This window comes from Phocoena sinus, chromosome 1 (genome assembly GCF_008692025.1).
Source record: "Phocoena sinus isolate mPhoSin1 chromosome 1, mPhoSin1.pri, whole genome shotgun sequence".
In the NCBI taxonomy this organism is placed as follows: Eukaryota; Metazoa; Chordata; class Mammalia; order Artiodactyla; family Phocoenidae; genus Phocoena; species Phocoena sinus.
The window spans coordinates 39,568,965-39,588,553 of NC_045763.1; the positions used below are offsets into that span (position 1 = coordinate 39,568,965).

Sequence of the window (19,589 nt, forward strand, 5' to 3'; positions counted from 1 at the left end):
GGGTTGGCGATGGGGCTAGTTAAAGTGTTATTAACATTGGCCACATAAAAATAGTTTTATCAGTAGAATAAATACATTTTCCTTTTTTAATATGGACACATATTTTACAAAACAGCCCCATAGCACTATGGGAAATTAAGATCCTTCTACAAAAAAGAAGATGTAACTCGGGTACAATAAAGCTCTAGTGTTCTAACGGATCCCGTCTGGACTACCCATGAGGTGTCTGGCACCCCTGGAGGTGGTGGCAGGGGCTGTGGGTGTGGCCGCAGACCCTCCCATCGGTTTCTCTGGCTTCTTTCTCTGCACCCGGCAGGGAGGTGGGCGGCCGAGGTCAGGAGAGCCTGAGGGTGTGCAGCAGGAAGGGGGCTGTGATGCTGGCAGCGATGGCGGGGAGGAGGCCCAGGGTGGGCTGTGAGCGGCTGGGCGCTGCGCTGCTGGCCAGCCCCGGCTCTTCCTGCTGCTGGCGCGGGTCGGAGAGCTGGAAGGGGGGCTTGGCTGTTCCGGAGCTGTGCGTGGTCTGGAAGGGCAGTGGTGGTGGCGAGGCGGTGGTGCTGGGGGGAGAAAAATACGTGGAACGTGGAACAGCCTCTCAGCAGCCTTGTCCTGGGCTGTGGTCTTAGGGTTCAGATCCAACTTATTATTGAATCTGGTTTTTTCCGCATAAAATGGAGAAGGAAACAAAGGGCTCAGACAAGGAAAGTGAGCAGCCCAGAGCCACACAGTCGACCTCAAGGGTGACCACTCAAGAGTACTGGGTCCCAGGCAGAGAGAAGTGAAGTGTTTCAGAGAAGATCCATCTGGGGTCACGCTGCAGCAGGCAGCCCTCTCACCTCTGTATGCAGGTGCCCCTGGCCTCCTGCTGCCCTCCCCTCCCCAGTCTGAAATAAACAGAAAACAAAACGAAACACACAAACAACCGCCCCATCTCACCCTCATTATCACGGCTATCGTTTACTGAGAGCCCACTGGGAATCCGCACTTTATAAGTAGCATCTCTGGTCCTGAGAACAAACGTTCAATGCGCCGCACTACCCCCTGTCACCAGATGAGAAAATGGAGGCTCAGCGAGGCTCCCTGGGCCAGGTCACAGAGGGAGTGGGGCGGCGCCTCGGGGGCAGGCGCCCTGGTGGCCTCACCCTGCCTAATCACAGGGAGTGTCAGTGAAGGTGGTCCCTCATGAACTTATAAAAATAGAAGCCAATTTGGAGGTCATGGGTGAGGTTCTTGGCTCAAGGAAGCCTACGTGAAAGAGAGGGAAGTACTGAGACAGAGAAATAAAAAGAGATGAAGTGCAGAAGGAATTGGCGGGTCAAGGCCAGCACTTGGTGGCATCGGGAAGTCGAGGGGAGGGCAGGGGCCAGGACCAGGTTACTGGCTCAGGTCCTGGAGAGAGAGATAGGAAATGATGAACAAATAGAGGGGCAGAGGGCAGGACAGGGACTGGGGAAGAGAGTTGACAGTGACGGAGGCATAACAAAGAGAGACCAAGGGGGAGAAGGCTCTGGGATGAAGGAAAGGGCTGGGCCCCAGAAGCGATGGGCTCACGCCTGCCCTGTGCAGCCCTGGGGGGCAGGAGGCAGAGGGAGATGCAGGGGGAGGACCCGACAAAGCCCATCACCCCAGAGGGTCAAAGATGGGAGGGGAAGGCCAGGGGCAGGGGGCGCACAGAGGGGCCCCAACCCAGCGTGGAGCCCGGATGGCCTCCAGGAAGAGGTGACACTGCAGTCAGCTGTGAAGGCCACGAGTCCAGCTTGCACGTGGCTGAGGGCGCTCCCGGCGGCGTCTGTGCCCAGCATGTAGGACCCGTTAACATCTAATCCTCATGACAACACTACGAGGCAGGTAAGACTATTATCCCATTTTACTTGTGAAGAAACCAAGGCACAAAGAGGGTAAGTAACTTGCTCCAGGACACACGGCAGGGACGGGATCTGAACCGGGCACCCAGTGGGTGCTCACCAGCAGCTGATGGCGGGGCAGGAAGCTTGCCCCTCCCTGGGCATCTGCAGAGTGGGCAGCCTCCTCCACGTGGGACACTGCCTGCTCTGCAGTGCTTACCCTCCCTCCCTGATGGGCCGTTCACTCCCCAGGTCAGCTGGGATCCCCGCCCCACCCCGGTCCCACACTGGCCACGTTTCCACATGCTGGGCATGAGGCCCCGACAACTGGCCATATCACCATGGTGAGCTCTGTAATCACCACCACTGTAGCCCAGCCCCACCTCTGTCCCAGCCGGACCCTCTCACACAGCCTGGTTCAGCCTCGGGGGGTGGTGGGCAGGGCAGCCCGGGGGTCACAAGCACATCCCGTCCTACATGGGGTCTGGGACACCTGCTCTGGCATCCGTGTCCGTGTGCCCTCAGAAAAGGAGAGGCTTGTCACTCCCTGCCCTGTCCCTCCCCCTCTCCTCTAGTCCTGGTCATGCTGTGGCCACAGGAACCCACACATCCTTGTGTGAGGTCCTTCTCACCCTGGACTCTATAGTTGTGATGTGTGTGTTCCTCTGTCTATAGAAATTCCCAGAGAAATAATCAGGAGAGGAGGGAGCAAATGCTTGTCACACACCATGGGTGGCAGGAAGGTGTTCCTGAACAGAGATTGTGTGGGAAGCACCGGAAGGGAGGGGGCAGACCAGGCAGCTTCGAACGCCCCTTATGACTCCCCCAAATCCGGCCCGTTGTACCTCCCACCCCACGCCGGCCTTCAGAGCACCCGAGACCTCTCACATGGCCTGCTGCGGGCTGACCTCACCTTTCTGGGCTCTCCCAGCACACACCACCATCCCCAGTCACACCTAATGTCCTGCTGCCATTTTCTGACTCACCTTTGAAGGCCTGATTCAACAGTCTCCTCACCTGGAGGCCTCTTTGATTTGTCCTCCTGCCCCTAAGGCCACCTGGGAGAGTTGAGGCTCCCATGAAGCCTTGCGCATTTCTCACTGATCACACTGTGTCATTGACACCTATTTATGCGCACGAGGTTTGAATGGGTTTCATATGTAAGGTGCAGAACATTGCCAGGCACACCGGAAGTGCTGTATGGTGTTGGCTATTTTTAGCACTATTATTATGTGTGTGTCCTTGTCTCTCTCACTAAAAGCATCCTCCATTTATGGAGCACTTCCTGTGTGCCGGCAGACACTGTGCTTGATGCTATACACGTGTCATCTTATCATTATTCCCATTTTCAAGATGGGGAAACTGAGCCTGAAGACGTGCACCAGGCTGTCTGCCTCCCCGGCCCCAGCTGGGCTGTGGTGCCATCCCTAACTGCGCAGACGGGGAGCACGGGAGTGAAGCATGGTTCTTCCTGCCGAGACCTCGCACACCCGTGGGTGGAGGCTTGCCAGGGTCAGAGAGGAGGCCCCCAGTGGCCTCAGTCCCTGGAGGGTATTGTGCCCACGCCCAGCAGGATCACTACCACAGTCCCTTCCCTCCCCTTCTTTTCTAATGGAGGGTTCCTCCCAGCTTCTGCCCCCATCTTTCCAGCCCGAGCAGCTGGGAGGCCAGGAAGGCTGGCCTCAGGAGAGAAGGCTGAGCTGCCACTTGGGGTGCCCAGCAGCCCCCGCCGTCAGAAGAAGGACCAAGTAGGAATCATGAAAACCATGTCTCACAAGGCGCCCAAAGGCATTTGCTTTCACACTTTGAAAACCAAAGATGCAAACTCCCCCTTGGAGCCCGAGTGGGGGAATTATTGCTTGGAAGGCGTCCCAGGAAAACGGGGTGAGGTTAGTGGGGTGTGGACAGAAAGCCCCTCCAAATGCCCCCACCTCTTGGACCCACTCTGCTCACAAAGCCCAGTCCAGATCCCAGCCCCACCCCCCCAGGCCCTTGCTGGGGAACAGCGTCTCATGGCAAAGTGGCCTCGAAGCCAAACCAAACACTCTGAGTGTTCCCAGGCTCCGCAGACAGCTGGCACCAAGGGCCGAGTGCGCTCGGAGCCGACAGGGCCCCTTGTGTGGGAAGGGGCCCTCTGCCTGGGTGGAAGGCAGAAGCCCGATGTCCCCATTTGTTGCGTGACTTTGGGCAGGTCCTGCCCTCTAGGCCTCAGTTTCCCCGTGTGTACAACGAAGGAACAGCATCAGACCCTCGGACTTTAAATTGTTTTCTAGCAGCAGAATCCAGAAGTGAGATCTTAGGCAGAAGCCCAGGTATAAAGCACAGGAAAGCAGGGCTGGTGCCTGAGATGTGTCAGCTGGCTGCCCCAAGGCCCATCTGTAGGGCTTCCTGGAGTAGGGCCCCAATCCTGGCACTAGGGGGTCTCTAAGAGCCATCAGGGCTGGGGCTGGGGAGTCTTGGAGCTGTGGCTTTCTTGCGATACAAAGGTGGTGGGCTCCTCAGCGGATTCCGAGGAGACAAAGTGGAGATGGAGCTGGGGGCACGAGGGCCTGGCTGACGGGTGGCCCTGCTGGCCGGGGTGGAGCTCGCGATATGACCCAGCTGGAACTGTCTGGGCAGACCGGTCAGACGCAGGCAGAGATCTAAAGTGATCGGCTTGCCCACAGCTCCCTGTCCTGGTATCTAAGGCCCACGCCAGCCTCCAGGCCTTTGGCCACATGGTCTTCTCTGCTGGGAATGCCTTCACTCTCCCCTCACTGGGTCACTTCGACTCTCAGGGCCCTCAGCCCTCCAGCCCCCGCTGGCTGGATTCTTTGCCAGGCAGAGGCAGAGTGGCCGTGACACCAGGGCTCTTTCGGCTGCACCACAGCAGGGAGCCGTCCCTGTCCAGCCATGACCCACGACTCTTCCTGCTCTATCCCCACCAGCACTGGACACGGGCTGGGCACCCGGCATGTAGCCAACTCGCTTCTGTTTAATGATGTGCTCACCCAGGGGCTCATTTAAGCCTAATATGCACTGAAGGTCCAGGAGTCGCTTCCTGCTGGGAGATGGGGCGTGTGGCATCCTAGACCAGACTCTGAGAGTCAGCCACCAACACTGGAGACAGCTGTTACTGAGTGTCACCGGTGGTCTGAGGCCAGCTCACCGCTTTACAAGCACCATCTTTTTATTCTAAGCCTCCGAGCGAGTACGAGGAGGGGCTGGGGATTCTGCCTGAATTCCTCTGTGCTTTTATCCACTGAGTGACCCTGTTCCCCATTTCTCCTGGGGGCATCGTCCTCTAATCAGACGAGGTCCTGGCCTCATGCAGAGATGCTGCGCACCCTGTATGGTACCAGGAGAAAGCCTGGCTGTGCTGGGGGAAAGGTGAGCTGGAGAAACTCAGGGCAGGATGGTAGGTCAGCGGGAGGCGGGCAGAGCCCTCCCAGGGGCCCAGGGGGAGGGGAAACGGTTCTCTTCCCCTCTGCAGGGGCTCGGGCCATCTGCTCAAACCTCTGGAGAAACCAAGGCCCAGGAGGACAATGACCCCCTGTGCACGTGCGTCCTGCACCCCCGTCCCTGCATGGTGGCACCTACAGGGCTCTGCAGCCACCACATACAGACGCCCACCTCTGCACCTGGCTTCCGGCCATGCCCGGAGCCCGGGAAACGCTCTCTTCCCTGCACCTGCCCCCTCATGACTGTCCTTCCCGATGGCCCAGTGCTCTGCTCCCTTGTTTATCCAACCCACTGGGGGACTGGGGGAACCACAGAGCTGGCATGACCCCCAGAGGCCAGTCAAGGCCCTAGCTGTGCAAAAGTACAAACGAAGGACTGTCACAGATCCGACGGATTGGGGCAGTGCCCTGCACACAGCGTGGCAATGGTCTCCGCCCTGGCGTGCCCCCTGGCCACAGCCCTGCTGCCTGCTCCTGGCTCTCAGATGCGGGGGTTCCCTGATACCATTCTGCCGCTGCTACACAGCCATCTGCCGACACATGCCGGGCCCCTTTCACAGGTCCCCATAAATCATCCTGCCACGGGCTGCTGCTTCTCTAAACTTCCTTCGATGTGTTTACATCTGGAGTAATGAGGGGCGAGGCAAGGCCAGCCTGCTCCAGGTGGCACTTCGGCCCTCTCCCCACTCGCTCCCCCTCTTCTCTCACTCACGCATGCAGTCGACAAACCCTCAGCGAGGCCTCCGGTGACCCAGAGAAGTCCACCCCAGCTCTGGTCCCCAGGGCCTCCCGGCCTAGAAACACAAGCAAGCGACTGCCATCTGTGGACCTTTGCCAGGACAGGGGCACCCACGGGATACCCACGGTCGGCGGGGGGAGGCTACGGGATGCAGGGGAGAGGGGCACAGGGAACACGCTGTGGGGAGAATGGGGAGAAGGGAGGAGACGCTTGCCGGGCGAGGGCAGCAGGGGCGTCTGCGTGGTGCTGGACGAATGTGACCCTCAGCATCAGACAGCCCTGATTCTGTAGGTTCTGACTCCATACCTGACTTGCTGCAAGGTCTTGGGCAAGTTACCTGACCTCGCTGAGCCTCAGTTTCCTCCTTGGTCAAGCGAAGCCTACTTCCTGGACTCTTGACAGGGCTGGGGGATGTGAGGGATGTCAGTGGCTGGCACAGCAGGAGCTCAGCAAGTGTCCACTCACATCCACCTCCCCGCAGAGAGAGAAGCAAGGACAAAGGTGGGGGTGGGCCGTGCATGGTCCACTGCAGGGCAGCACACAGCTTGGCCAGGACGGGGCCCAGGTATCCCGCAGGAGGAGGGCCAGCAGGTGAGGCGGGAAGGAGGCAAAGGCTCTGCATCCAGGCTGAGCAGCAGGAAGTTTGCCTGGTGGGGCGGGGCGAGGGAAAGCACTGGGAATCTCAGGCTGAGGAGGGTAATGTGCTGGGACACGGCTAGGAGCCAGAGACCTGTTAGGGCCCCGCCGTAAGATCACAGGTGGAAGATGAGCTGGGAGAGGGGGTGGAGAGCAGGGGATGCATCCGGTGGGATTTAGGGGGAAGCAAATGAGAAAACTCTGAACGGAATTAAAGCTCCAAGGAAAACAATATTGTCAGAAGGGCTACAAATGGGCCCCAGGTCTCCCTCCAGAGAGCTCTCCTCTGCTCCCTCTCGGAGAACCGGAAACTTGGGATTGCTAGGAGGATGGGTGGGCTGAGACCCAGGAGTGACGGAAGCTGTGCCCTGCACCTGGGCCCCTCTGGGACCTCAGGGCCGGCTTCCCTGCGACGCAGAGAAACTTTCAACAAATAGGCTGCCTGTTGGTGGAAATTTCCTTCTCCAGCCCAACCAGATGGAAGAAAGTTATCCAGCCACAATTTACCTGTTGGGACTGAAAAGGGGTTCCTCTTGCCAAAGAAAAGCTGTTTTCTTCTCCTGAAACCAGGTTCTGTGTTTCAGAGAGACGTGTTGTGAAAAGGAAACCGTGTGGAGTCATTTGCCGAAATTTACCTTTCAGACGTGGTTAGGGGTTGGGGGTCCGTGGCTGGAGCTGGCAGCCCAGCCTCCTGTCACCCTGTGGGCTGGGCCCACTGCTGGCCGGGTCTGGTTGCCCGGCGGGTTGATCGGGGCCCTGGGGGAACGGTCTGATTGCAGTTCTTTATGGGCCGCCAGTGCCTCCCTGGCAGCCTGCGAGCCTCCCCAGGGCTGAGAAATGGCTCTTGGTAACTCTGTGCCCTCACTCCCGGTGGGAAAGAAGCAGCCCGTGCCGGGCACACGAGCCAACTGTGTCGAGGCCAGTATAGCTACAGCGGTGCCTCCATCTTGGGCAGGCCAGGCCGGTGGGGCCTCTGCAGAAGCACGTCTCCCGGGAACCCAAGTTAGGCGCTTTGAAGCCAACACAAGCCCAAAGGAGGAATGGACTCTTACTTTACTTGCTGGAAGTCTTTTTAAGACAGCGCACACCCTGCACTTTAAGACAGTGGGTTGGACTCTGTCAACTTTTTGTCTGTGACTCGGAGACCTGGCTGAGGGAAGGTCATGAAGGGGGTTCCTGTACGACCCTGGACAAGCCCCCATCCGGGCCTTGGTTCACCGTCTATAAATGCAGAGCTGGGTCCGCGTTTCCCCAAGCTGCTCAGAAGGCTCCACTACGCATTCAGCACGTGGCTTCCCCAGCCCCTGTGCCACACATTCCAATACACGGGGTCTGTGGTGGGGCCTGGGGTATTATTTAACAAGTACCCGAGGTGATTCTTTCTGGGGATGCTGAGGAAAATCCCAGATGATGATTTTTAGGGTCCACGTGGAGACTCTTGAGTCTCCGAAGGCCCAGTGCTGGATCACAATGTCCAGGGCAGGGCTACGGCAGTGGGCAGGACTCTGTCCTTCCCTGACAGTCACTCCCTGGGTGCTCTGGTGATGCTGTTCACCAGATGTGGAGATTTCTGCCCAAAAGTGGAATCAAGGGAGACCGCTCTGTGCTGAGCCCGCAGGTGGAGGTTGGAAGACGGCATCTGGGTTACAGCAGGAGCTTTGGTGACAGACAGGCCAAGGGAGTGGTGCAGGCAGACACACAGGCAGAGGACAGACAGGTATCAGTACGGTAGGATGATTTCTGCACCAGCCCGTCTCCAGCAAGGTTTTATCACAACCCCCCCAGCCCCTCCCAAGACAGAGCCCACGCCATCATCTGCCACGCCTCTCTTGCACGCAGGATACCTCTTGCAGCCTCCCTGCCAGCGGGTCGGCTGCTCAGGCCGTCCAGGCCCAGAGAGCTCACAGCTTTCTGGTTTGGCCATCCTGCTTTTACCTTCTGGCCCATGGGACAAACCGGGTCTGCTTCACACCCATCACGCATCCGAGAAAGCTAAGGGCAAAGCAGACTTTTGTCCACTGCACCTGAAGGAAGCTTCTATTCCTTCACCTTCAAATGGAGAAAACTGAAAAGTCAGGTGTAAGCGTGCTCTACAAACCCCGAAGCATGAACAGAAGGATCCTCTGTGAACAGGGACAAGCCAGTTTCCGATCGAGTACCCACCTGCCACGCTTCCTTAGAGCCGGGCACGCGGATAACAGAGTGTGTCCGGCCCTGGGTGGCTCTCAGGTAGGCTGACCAGAGAGAGGCCCAGCTCCCGGTAGACCTGCCCCTCCCAGCTCACCTGTCCTCGATGCGGACCCAGAGGTCATTGAACTGCCGCGGCCGCTGGGGTTTGTTCTGTCTCTTGTGCCATTTCTTCTGTCTCCCGAACTCCTCCAGCTGGCTGAGGCTGTCGGGTAGCAGGAGGTGCGGGGACAGGGCTGGGTCCTCCTCCTCAGGCGGGGCAGTGGGGGCTGCCGAGGGGACCGCAGGGATGGCAGCAGCTGGGGTCGCCTGGGCGGGGCTCGCCGAGGTCCCCTCGGGTGGAGGTGCCGGGCTCTGGGCAACAGGGCTGGAAAGGGGCAACCGCACGTGAGGCACGCGTGTTGGGGCGTGTCATTCAGGTGCGACGGGGCACGCAATTCAGTGGGAAAGTTGTCACGGCAGGAGAAGATGCCAGGGTGCCCGGCTGAGGGTCACCCAGGAAAAGCATCTCCTGGTGTTGCGAGATAGAGCTTTGGTTCGTCCTTTCATTTATTGATTCAGTAGATATTTATGGAGCATCTACCTGGCACCAGGACCTTTTTAGGTAATGGGTATTAATAGCGAACAAAATAGACAACGCCCCCGTCCTCTTAGCACTTACATTCCGAAGCGGGAGACAGAGAGTAAGATGGGCCGGATGTCAGATGGTGATAACTGCTGAGGAGAAAAATAAAGCAGGGGCAGGAGGGAGAGCGTGGGCCGTGGGGGGAGGGGGCGTTGTTGGCAGGGAGGACAGTCTGGTCCCTGTTGGTGACATGTGAGCCCAGACTAGCAGGAGTGAGAGGGTGAGCCCTGGGCAGGTTTCTGGGAGCATATCTGATCTTGGTCAGGGCCTCGTTCATTCAACAAGCTCTGGCTGAGGGACTTGAGGCGAGTGACCCAACTTCCCTGTATTGTGCCTCAGTCTCCTGCTCTGGAACATGGGGATATCACAGCTGGTACTTCCTAGCGGCATCACGATGATTTTGTGAGCTAACACAGGCAAAGCACTCAGAACAGTGGCTGGCAAATAGCAGCTGAAACATTTCAGTAATTAACTGGCTTGAATATGATATATTGACATTATTGCTGTGCCATTCGTCCAAGCATCCACTCATGCATTCAACGCTGGCCTCCTGAGCAGCTTTCCAGGGGAGGCAGGACTGTGTTGAACAGCGTAGAACTCAAGGTGGAGGCAGACGGACACGGGTTCACATCCTGGCTCTGCATCTTCCAGGCTATGTGACTAAGGGCAGGGACACAAGTGTCCAAGAAACAGCTGGCTATAAACGGAGTTAATACTACTCACTTCATAGGGTTGTCATGAGGATGAAAGAGACGAGGTCTTAACATAGTGCCTGGCACAGAACCGGCCTCTCTTTAATGTCACTCTCGAGCAAACAGAGCTGTCTGCAGCAGGCACTGACGTGCGATTAAGTGTGTGGCGTGGACTCCACATGCCATACGGCGGTGTGCAGGCACCCCTCAGCCTGGGAACACCCTCTGCTCCTCTCCCTTTTATTCTTCCCTCTCTGTGGTCCAAACGGAATTCCTTCTGGGGACATCTGACCCTGGGGGAAGTTGGTCCTGGTCCCGAGAATTGTAAAGGCAAGCCGGCGCCCAAGGGAGGCTGCCCCCCAACTCCGCTCCCGCGTGCACGATGGGGTGAGGGGCTCCTCTCTCCTTGAAGGACAGAAGGCCATCAGCTCAGCCTGTCCTCCTCCAGCCCTCACGGCAACCCCAGATTCCCAGGGTCCAGGAGATGCCGCAGCTGCTGGGGAGATAATTCAAAACAGGCAGACAAAGAGACGGATCCAGGAAGCACCTGTGGCTGACGATGGCTTCTATTGTTGGGGCCTCCTCGGCATCCCCACCCCCCTCACCCCACCCACGGGACTTCAGCCTGCACTGAGACTCAGGCTGAGAGCGGGGCCTGCGGGGAGTGGGGGGATACCTGTTCTAATGATGCCTGGGCTCTGAGATGAATAGGAGCGGAGGCAGCCCTGCCGGCCTGCCCGCCCCCCGCGCTGTCCGGACCCACACAATGAGCTTTGAGGTGGAGGTCCTTGGGGCTGTGAGGAGGAGCTTGAGGAAGGCCTTGTCCCCGAGGCTACCTTGGGTCCCTCATCCCTCCAACTGACGCCTACCTTTGGCCCAGTACAAACTGATCTGTGCTGGGCTCCAGTGGTCAGGAAGGGCGCTCAGGTTAGGCTGACTCAGAAGATGAGAAGAGGGAGGAAGTCCGAGGTGAGAGCGTTTAAGTTCCTCCAGAAGTGCCATAGAGACAGGGGAGGGCATCAGCCTGGAGCTGGGAGACCAGAGGCTCAAGGCCCCAGGCCTCATCTTTGCAGAGTGAATAGCAAGGCTGCAATCATTCCTGAGCACTCCCACCCCTGAGCCTCGCCCCCAGCCCCTGAGACAGTACAGGTTGTGGTGAGGACCTTAGGAAGGCCCTAGAGCTAGACTGCCATTAACATGAGCTGTGTGTCCTTCTGCAAGTGGCTTTGCCTCCCTGGGCCTTAGGTTCCTCAATTTTAAGGTGGGGCTACTCATAGTACCTGCCTCACGGGGTTGTTGTGAGGATTTAATGAGTTAAAAGCACTTAGAGCCCAACACACAGTGAACAGTCAATAAACATTAGCTAGGATTATTCAAGCTTCTTTTGGACGCTGGGTTTTATAACGTCATGGACAGGGGGCCGAAATCCCACTCCGGCCATCCCTGTGAGGACGGTTCCTGCACAGGCTGGTGCACAAGTTGCATGGAAGCCCCGGGTTTCAGGATCCTGTTGTTGTCTTCTAGGGCTGCCCAGCACGTGCCGACACCTCTCCGTGCCCGGCCTGGTGCTGGCACTGTGGACCATGGGTGAACCCAGCTGGCCTCTGCCCTCAGGCATCTTCCAGCCTGAGGGGGGCAGAAAACCCACACAGGAAGCGAGGATGGCCACCGTACGCAGTATATGTCTCTTTGGGCGGAGCGAGTGTGCCCTGGCAGGGAAGTCAGGTGAGGGAATTGCTGCCAAGAGGCAGCAGTGAGGAGGTGTGGCCAGAGGAAGGTGAGGACCAGGTGTGGGCAGGGCTGGGACACAGGGAAGAGGCCTGGCCAGGGCTCGTCCTAAACATGGCCCCATCTCGATTCAGGGCCTGGACATCCACCAGGTCCTCTAGGCAGCAACCCGGGAGTCCTACAGAGTCCTTGCACCCCACCGATCGCCAGTCTCTAAATCTTGAACATCTCTCAAAACTTAACGCTCCTCCCACTCCCACCTTCACTGCTTTCCCACCGCCCTGACCTCCTGCCACTACTGCACACCAAGCTCCTTCCCGGTCTCCCCACCTCCAGCCTAGCCCCCACTCTTGGGTGCCTGGCGAAGGTCAGTCGCTAGGAGGCCCCATCTCACCAGAGGCTCCTTCAAGACTGTGCCCCGCAGGCCTGAGCGGGAAGGCGGGGTGCAGCCTGCCATACAGCACGTGGTCAGCAGGGCCCATGGACCAGCATCAGTGGGCCAGCAAGTCCCACGCCCCCAGATGTCCCAGCTGCTTACCTGTGGATGGTCTGTCCTGCAGGGGTGTGCTCCACCTCCAGTCCTGCCTGCCGAAGGACGTCGATGACTGTGTTGTTCCCCAGAAAGTGACCTGGAACACAAGAGACAAAGTGGGCTCAGCCACATAGCAGGTCATCAGCAACTGGGGACAGCCTCAGGCCAACGACCTACACCGAAGTCAAGGGCAGCCTCCCTGAAAGGCAGTATGGAGTAGCTGGAAAATGGGCTGGTGCCACCCTGCCTGGGTCCAAATCCTGGCTCTGCTGCTCATTGGTTGTACCACCCTGTGCCTCAGTTTCCCCATCTGTAGAGTGGGAATGCCTGCATTAGCAGTCTCTAGGGCTGTCGTGAGGACTCCGGGAACAGTGGCTGGCATGCAGCCACGGCTCGCAGTGTTTATTTACTGTTGCATCACTGCGCCCCACACCATCGAACTGACCCCAGCCCTGGACTGTCCAGGCAGGGACAACCTCCAGTAGTCAGACAAGGTCCAGCTCTGAGGTCTATGGCTCATCCTTGTCAGTTCCACCAGCAACTTGAGGCTCCCTGCCTTAGCATGGGAATGGGGTTCTGTGTGGGCATGTCTATGTCCTCACCAGGCTCCATGGGGCAGAGACCGCATGGCTACTGCCCCACACACGCTCAGTATGCGTTGGCTGGATCTAAGACTTCGAAGATTCATTTGTTCACCATCTATCCAACATTTATGGATCACACACTTGACCCAGGCCCTGGGGCGGGCCCTGAGGACACAATGAGGTGTAAGATTCTGGGGAAGGAGTAATGTGTGGGGCGCGGAGGGGGCTGGTCTCCATCTCACTCTCCACCCCTAACCATTCATTCAACAGATGTTTATGATGCGTTTGCTCTGTGGCCAGCCCTGGGCTAGACACTGAGAATATAGAAATGAATCATTTGGTCCACAGCCCCAGATGAGACCAGGCACGCCCTCTGGCTGGACGCAGGCTCGAGGTCTGAGAACACGGTGGAGGCTCTCCCAGGCTCCGGTTAGAGGAGGCCAGTCGCTGTTGGGAGTCAGCCCCGGGCAAGCCCCTCCTCCTCGCTGGGCCTGTCTCCCCACTCGTTCAATGCAGGCAGAGTGGTGGTGGCCCCTGCGCCCTCCCAGCCCGTGTCCTTCCCCCGAAGCCCCACTTCCACAGGCAGTTCACTCCCCTCCTGCTCACCATTCATCCCAGAACCTGGGGGCAATTCCTGCACTATTATTCTAATTGCCTGTGACGGGTGGTGACAGGTGGGAAGCTGGAAGGTCAGCATGTTGACAACCCCAGGGTGGTGGACGAGCTTTGGGGGAGTGGAGAGGCTCCGGCGCAGAGGAAGTGAGGCTGGGAGTTCACAGTGGCTGGAACAGGGGGGTGAACCCCACAGCCCACTGCCGCCCAGCCCTGCACACCTCTGGGCTGGTTTCAAGACTCCCCACCAAGTCCCCCACCCAACAGTCTCTCGGTGAATTGTCACAGTCCCTGAAATCCCACCTCTGGATCACTGCAAAAAAAAAAAAATCACAGGTCTGGGAATGGGAGACTTGGACTAGAACCCACCACACTCGCTCTGAGACCTTGGGCGAACCCACCAAGAGCCTGTATGCTCTTGGTGTCTCTGTGTACAGGGCGGGATTGGGCTGCACCATGGGCTCCCCTCGCTCTCACATTCATGGAGAAGGCATTAGTTTGACTCCAGAGACCCTTATGAAATTGTACTCTCCCTCCCTCCCTCCTCCTCTCCCTCCCTCCCTCCCTCCTCCTCTCCCTCCTTTTCTCTACCTATTTATTGCATTTATCTGACGAACACCGATTGAGTGCATATCCAGTGCTGGATGGTGATGAACAGGTAGGGGCTTGTTCTAGGCACTCACGGTCTTGAGAATCAAGGTCTTTTGATCCAGGGTAAGTGCTATGCCGGGGGAAGCACACAAGGTGGTAAGCGTGCACAGGAGGCCGCTAATCTAACCTGGGGGCAGGGTGGACTCCCTGGAGGAGGCATCCCTAGCTGAGGGATGGGATCAGAGTTAACTAGGTGAGGATGAGAGTGGGGTGGCACAGGGTGGGGCGGGGCGTGTTCTAGGTAGGGGGAACAGCATCTGCAGAGACTGTGAGGTCAGTGAGGCTCACCTGGGGAGCCAGCTGCAGAAGACACACGGACAATGCCCTCACAGCTCTGGCCCTGACCCAGTGCTGGCTGTAGAGGACGGAAGACCTAGGCTTCTGCCAAGGCTCTGAGTCTCCCGTACGTGATCCTGAGCTATCAGCTGCCCTGCTGCCAGCCTCAGTTTCCCTGTGTGTCAGATGGGCCTGGATCCCCGTGGCTGCCTCCCTGGGGAGGCTGTAAGGTCCCAACGAGGCAGGAGGAGTGAACGTCCTTTGGAAAAGCCCAGCATGCACACTTGAGTGAGGGGCTGAGCCGTCCCTGGCTGTGGCCATGGAGTCGACCCCACTCTTGCCTGCCCCCCGAACTGATCAGGCTGGAACTGGGCGTGGTGGACTCCAGCGCACAGGCTGCAGGAACTCCCTGCCTACAGCTCTTGGAATGCACTCCTGGCAGCAAAGCAATTCCTTCCCTGCCTCCATGGAGACCCATCTAAAGACAGGGGCCTCCAGGCCCAGCAGTGGTCCACGCAGATTTCAAGAGCCGTAGGGAAAACAGGCCACCTCAGGCTATACCGGAGTAGCACGAATATTTAGTGACGGCCGTGTGGCCGCTCTAAAAGGAGCATTCCTGGAGCTGGCAGAGGGGGCATTCGGAGGAGCCCAAGCCTTACAGGATGCTGGCAGGACCCTGAGCACTGCCTGACAGCGTTTCAGTGTCTGGTCTGCACCCTGCCCGTTCCCTCAACCTCAGTGGTTCCAGGCCCTTACTGTGTATTTTAAGACCCTAAACAGAAGACTTCAGATACTTTGAGAAATGAGAAGCAATCAGCAATGATTTTTCCAAATTCCTATCCCCTCCTTCTCTAAGCCACACTGGCCTTCACCTCCTTCCCTCCAGGGTGGGGAGGTGTCCGCCCCCTGCCAGGGGCAGCTCCTGCAGGAGGCCCCTCCCACGGGCTTCCTGCCCCAGGACTGTCCAGAGCAAGCCCTCACTCCCGAGACCAGGTTCCCATCGCGACCCCCTCTTTGCCCTCTTTGGGGCTTGTTTTCCTCAGGACCCCACGACACCGTTCTGTCCTGTTTTCTTCGTACTCCTCTCACGGCTCCCTCTCCGTCCTCCTCGCAGGTTCCCCTTTCCCTTGCCCGATGAATGTGGGTGTCCCTGGGAACCCTTTCCACAGCCTTCTTTTCTTCTCACTCTATTCACAATCCGTGGAATGTGAATCCATCCATTCATATGGCTTCAGTTACCACTCTGGACCTGCTGCCCCAGCCCAGACCCATTTGTCCAGCAGCCTCCTGGGCATCTCCACCCAACATCCTCCAGAGCCTCCCCCTCCCCTCCTGGATGTGTCTCAGCTGAGTTCCACCATCCAAGTCAGATGGGCGCGTCTCCACTCCTCCTTCCCTCTCCTCATCCTCATCCATTCGGTCACCAGAATACCCTGGATGTTACCTCCTAACCATGCTTGGCCCTGGCCCAGGTCACCATCACCTGCCTGAATCACTGCAGACAGCAGCCTCCTTGCTCTCTCCGGTTCACCCTCTTCACCATGGCTGGAATGAGCTCCCCACACCCTGGAGCTGCCTCTGTCAGAATGTGTCCCCAACAAGCCACTTGAGGGGAGACCAACAGCTTTTCGAGGGCAGGGGCCACGCCTGATCCAGCTTTGTCCCCAGGGCTAAGATCAAGTCTGGCACAGGGCGGTAGCTTCATGAATGTTTGTTGAATGAATGAATGACAGAATCTGTTACTCCCTGTCCTTGCCATGATCTCGTCTTATCCCCAGAAGACCTGAGCTTGAGGATCCCTTCCCCTCACAGCTGTGGCCCAGCCCCTTGGTGATCCCCCTGTAGATCCCACCAATCCCAGGAACTTGGCTGTCAGAGCAGCCCCGCAGTCAGGGCCCAGTGCATGTCGTCCCCAGGGGCTGGCAGACAGGGCTTGGGCCTGCCTCCAACGTCACAAATCCCGAAAAAGGCACCACATCCATCCTGGAACCCGCAGGGAAGGTGTGGAAAATTTCCAAAGGGGCCCCTCGCCGTCACAGCTTAGCCTACGTGGCTCGCCCAGGCTCCCGGCGTCTCCTGGCCACTGTTCAGCAGCTCCTTCCAGCATTGACAGCTGCTCTCTGGCCAGCTGTCTTCAGGAAGGAACATCCCATTTCATCTGCTGAGGCCTTGTGGACCAGGAGAGGAGGGAAGAGAGGGAGGACAGTGGGGGCGGGGCACACAGAGCCACAGAGTGGGAGAGAGGGACACACGGAGAGAGGCAGAGAAAGAAGAGACGCTCAGAGACAGACAGGGAGGGGGAGAGAGCTCCAGAACACAGGGAGACAGAGAGAAGAAAGAAGAGAGGAGGTGACAGGGGCTGGGAGACAGGCTGCAACAGACTCAGAGACACAGAGGCAACAGTAAGGAGAGAAGGAAAAGGAGAGATGTCGGGACAGAGAGAAAGAGATACAAGGAGACACAGATAGAGAGGGAAGGAGAGGAGGGAGAAAGAGGAGAGAGGAGAAAGAGAACCCAGAAACAAAAACAAAGGGCACGGGGGCTTCCCTGGTGGCGCAGTGGTTGAGTCCGCCTGCCGATGCAGGGGACAACGTGTTCATGCCCCGGTCCGGGAAGATCCCACATGCCGCGGAGCGGCTGGGCCCATGAGCCATGGCCGCTGAGCCTGCGTGTCCGGAGCCTGTGCTCTGCAAACGGGAGAGGCCACAACAGTGAGAGGCCCGCGTACCGCTAAAAAAACCCAAAAAACAAAAAACAAAGGGCACGGAGGAGAGATCCACACACCAAAGACACCAAGGAAGGCTTCCTGGAAGAGGGGCCCAGGAAGGGTGGATTCAAGCAGATATATTGGAGGGGGTAGAGTTGGGAAACAGACAAGGGGAGGAGCAAGGGCCTGGAGGAGGATTATAGGTTTGACAAATTGTAAGGCTGGTTTGGTGACTGTGTCCCCTGACCACGCAAGCCAGAGTGCCACTTAAGGGACATCATATACAGGCAGGGAAGGTGTCCTGATCTGAGTGGGCGGAGCCCTATGATGTAGTGCAGAGACAAAGGCTCCGCTTCTTCCAGGCACAAGCAGGCCTGTGCTAGGGCACAAGGCTCATCGGCTGGGCATAGCCCAACAGCCCCCACTTACCCTCCGACATGAAAGGCGGGGTAGGACAGAGCTAAGAATCCTGTCCCGAGGTTAGGACAGAAAACCTGGCTCGACAGCCAGCCAGCTGTGTAACCTCAGGCAGTCTCCTTCCCCTCTCCATCCCAGTTTCCCTACAAAGGTCTCATGGGTCCTCCCACCTCTGTGATTCCATCATGTGATGACCTGAAGGCAAACTCCTCCTCAGTGAGTCTCCTGGGCACAAGATGCTTTTCAAATATGATTTCATTTCATCTTCACAAAAGCATTTCCAGGTACTGCCAGTTTGCAGATGAGGGAACTGGAGCTCAGCTAGAGGACGGGACTTGCTGAAGCTCACACAGCCGGTAAAAGGCAAAGCTTGGGCTTCCATCCAGAGATGTCCTAGTTGGGCTGCATGGCTGGTACATCTACTCTGAAGTACTGGATGCTGCGAGCGATCCTGAGCTCACTTCTGGGGGCAGCGAATCGTCAGAAACATGTGTCCCCTCCAGGTTTCACCAGATCAGAGAGGAGAGTGTGTGAGTATTCAGCTCGAAGAATATGCCAGTTAACAGGGCAATTTCAATACAGTATTGGGGGGCTTAGTGGAGGGGAGGAGGGGAGAACCAGATGTTCCCACAAAAGCTCCAAAGTAACACGGGCTCCCCTTGGCCAGCACACATGTTTTCTCTCCAGTGAGTCCAATGGGTTTCCAGTTTTCTCTTCCTGGAAGAGGGAGTCCAAGCCCATATTTATGTTCCGTCTGGAAATTAATGCAAGGGGAACTATCAAGTGTTACTCTCGCTGCCAGGGATCAGCCGCCGGGTATCAAGCAACAGCCGTGTTTGTTTACCCGACGAAGTGTGACAGGAGAGCTAGACAGATGGACAGGTGGATGGAGAATTGGGGGGTACCTCGGGGCTTCGAACCTCCCAAGGAGGGTCCGTCTGGGAAACTGGCAGAGCCGAGCTTTTGTTCTCCTGCTCTGCCGGCCAGGCAGGGGCTGGACTGGGGCCTTTTCAGTTCAGCAAGGACTGAGATGATGTCTCCCCTGTACCCAGTTTTGTGCCAGGAGCTGAGACACATGGTCCCCACCCTGGAGGACATCACAGGGTGGAGGTGAGACAGACACACAAACAATTACAGGGCAGTGTGAGCTATGCAGTGGGGAGGGACGCCGGGCTACGGGGCTGAAGAGGAAGGGACAGGGCCACAGACTAGGGGCCAGCCTCCTCCTTGGGCCCGGCCCTTGTCCCACAGTGAGGACATAAGTCCTGGGGGGTTTTGAGGAACCTGTACCCTGGAGGGGTACAGGCCTGAAGCCGCAGAGCCTCCTCCACAAGCCTTCACTGGGACCTTCCTACATGTCAGGCACGTGCCAAGCCCTGGGGACCCTGAGATAGGTTGACATGGGGCCGTTCCCTCCTGGGGTCTCCGGCAGCGACCACGCAGAGTGATTTAGGTCAGCGTGAGGCAGCTGTGGGGAGAGCCCTGGAGACAGAGCCTGTGACGGCTTCTGTGAACTGCAGGGGGCAGTGCCCAGTGCAGGGCTCGCTGCGGTCACGGTTACCACTCTATAACACCCAGAGGCTCCTTTCCCAGAATGTCAGCAGCCCAGCAAGTCCAGGAGAGCACCGTGCTGGCCAACCATGCAGGCAGGGGGCGGGGCCCAACGTCCTGAGTCTCACTGTGCCTTGGAGCTGAGACCGGCCGTGGGGGTCTCCCTGCAGGGTCCCAGCTGGGTCCTCAGAGGCCACCGGGCACCTCTGCCCCATCCCCTGGACAGCCCTGCTCTCGCCTGGGTGGGAGTCCTGTTCTTGGAGGACCATGGGCTCTGAAATAATACTGACAGCGCAAGAGCGTCATGTGCGCCAGGCCTGAGCTGCAACGTGCGCTGCCCACTGACGCCAGGCTCCTTCTTGAGGGACCCT

The 19,589-nt window shown here is 58.1% G+C and overlaps 1 protein-coding gene across 1 annotated transcript in view; it reads right to left on the reverse strand.

Moving 5' to 3' along the window:
• Positions 1 to 239: 239 nt before the first annotated feature.
• Positions 240 to 19,589, reverse strand: part of TRABD2B (TraB domain containing 2B) — a 214,566-nt gene continuing 195,216 nt past the window's right edge. Inside the window, 3 exon segments of the mRNA XM_032603816.1 lie at positions 240 to 554; positions 8,941 to 9,210; positions 12,427 to 12,517. Of these exon segments, the coding sequence (XP_032459707.1) occupies positions 335 to 554; positions 8,941 to 9,210; positions 12,427 to 12,517 (581 nt within the window). The 3' untranslated portion in view covers positions 240 to 334.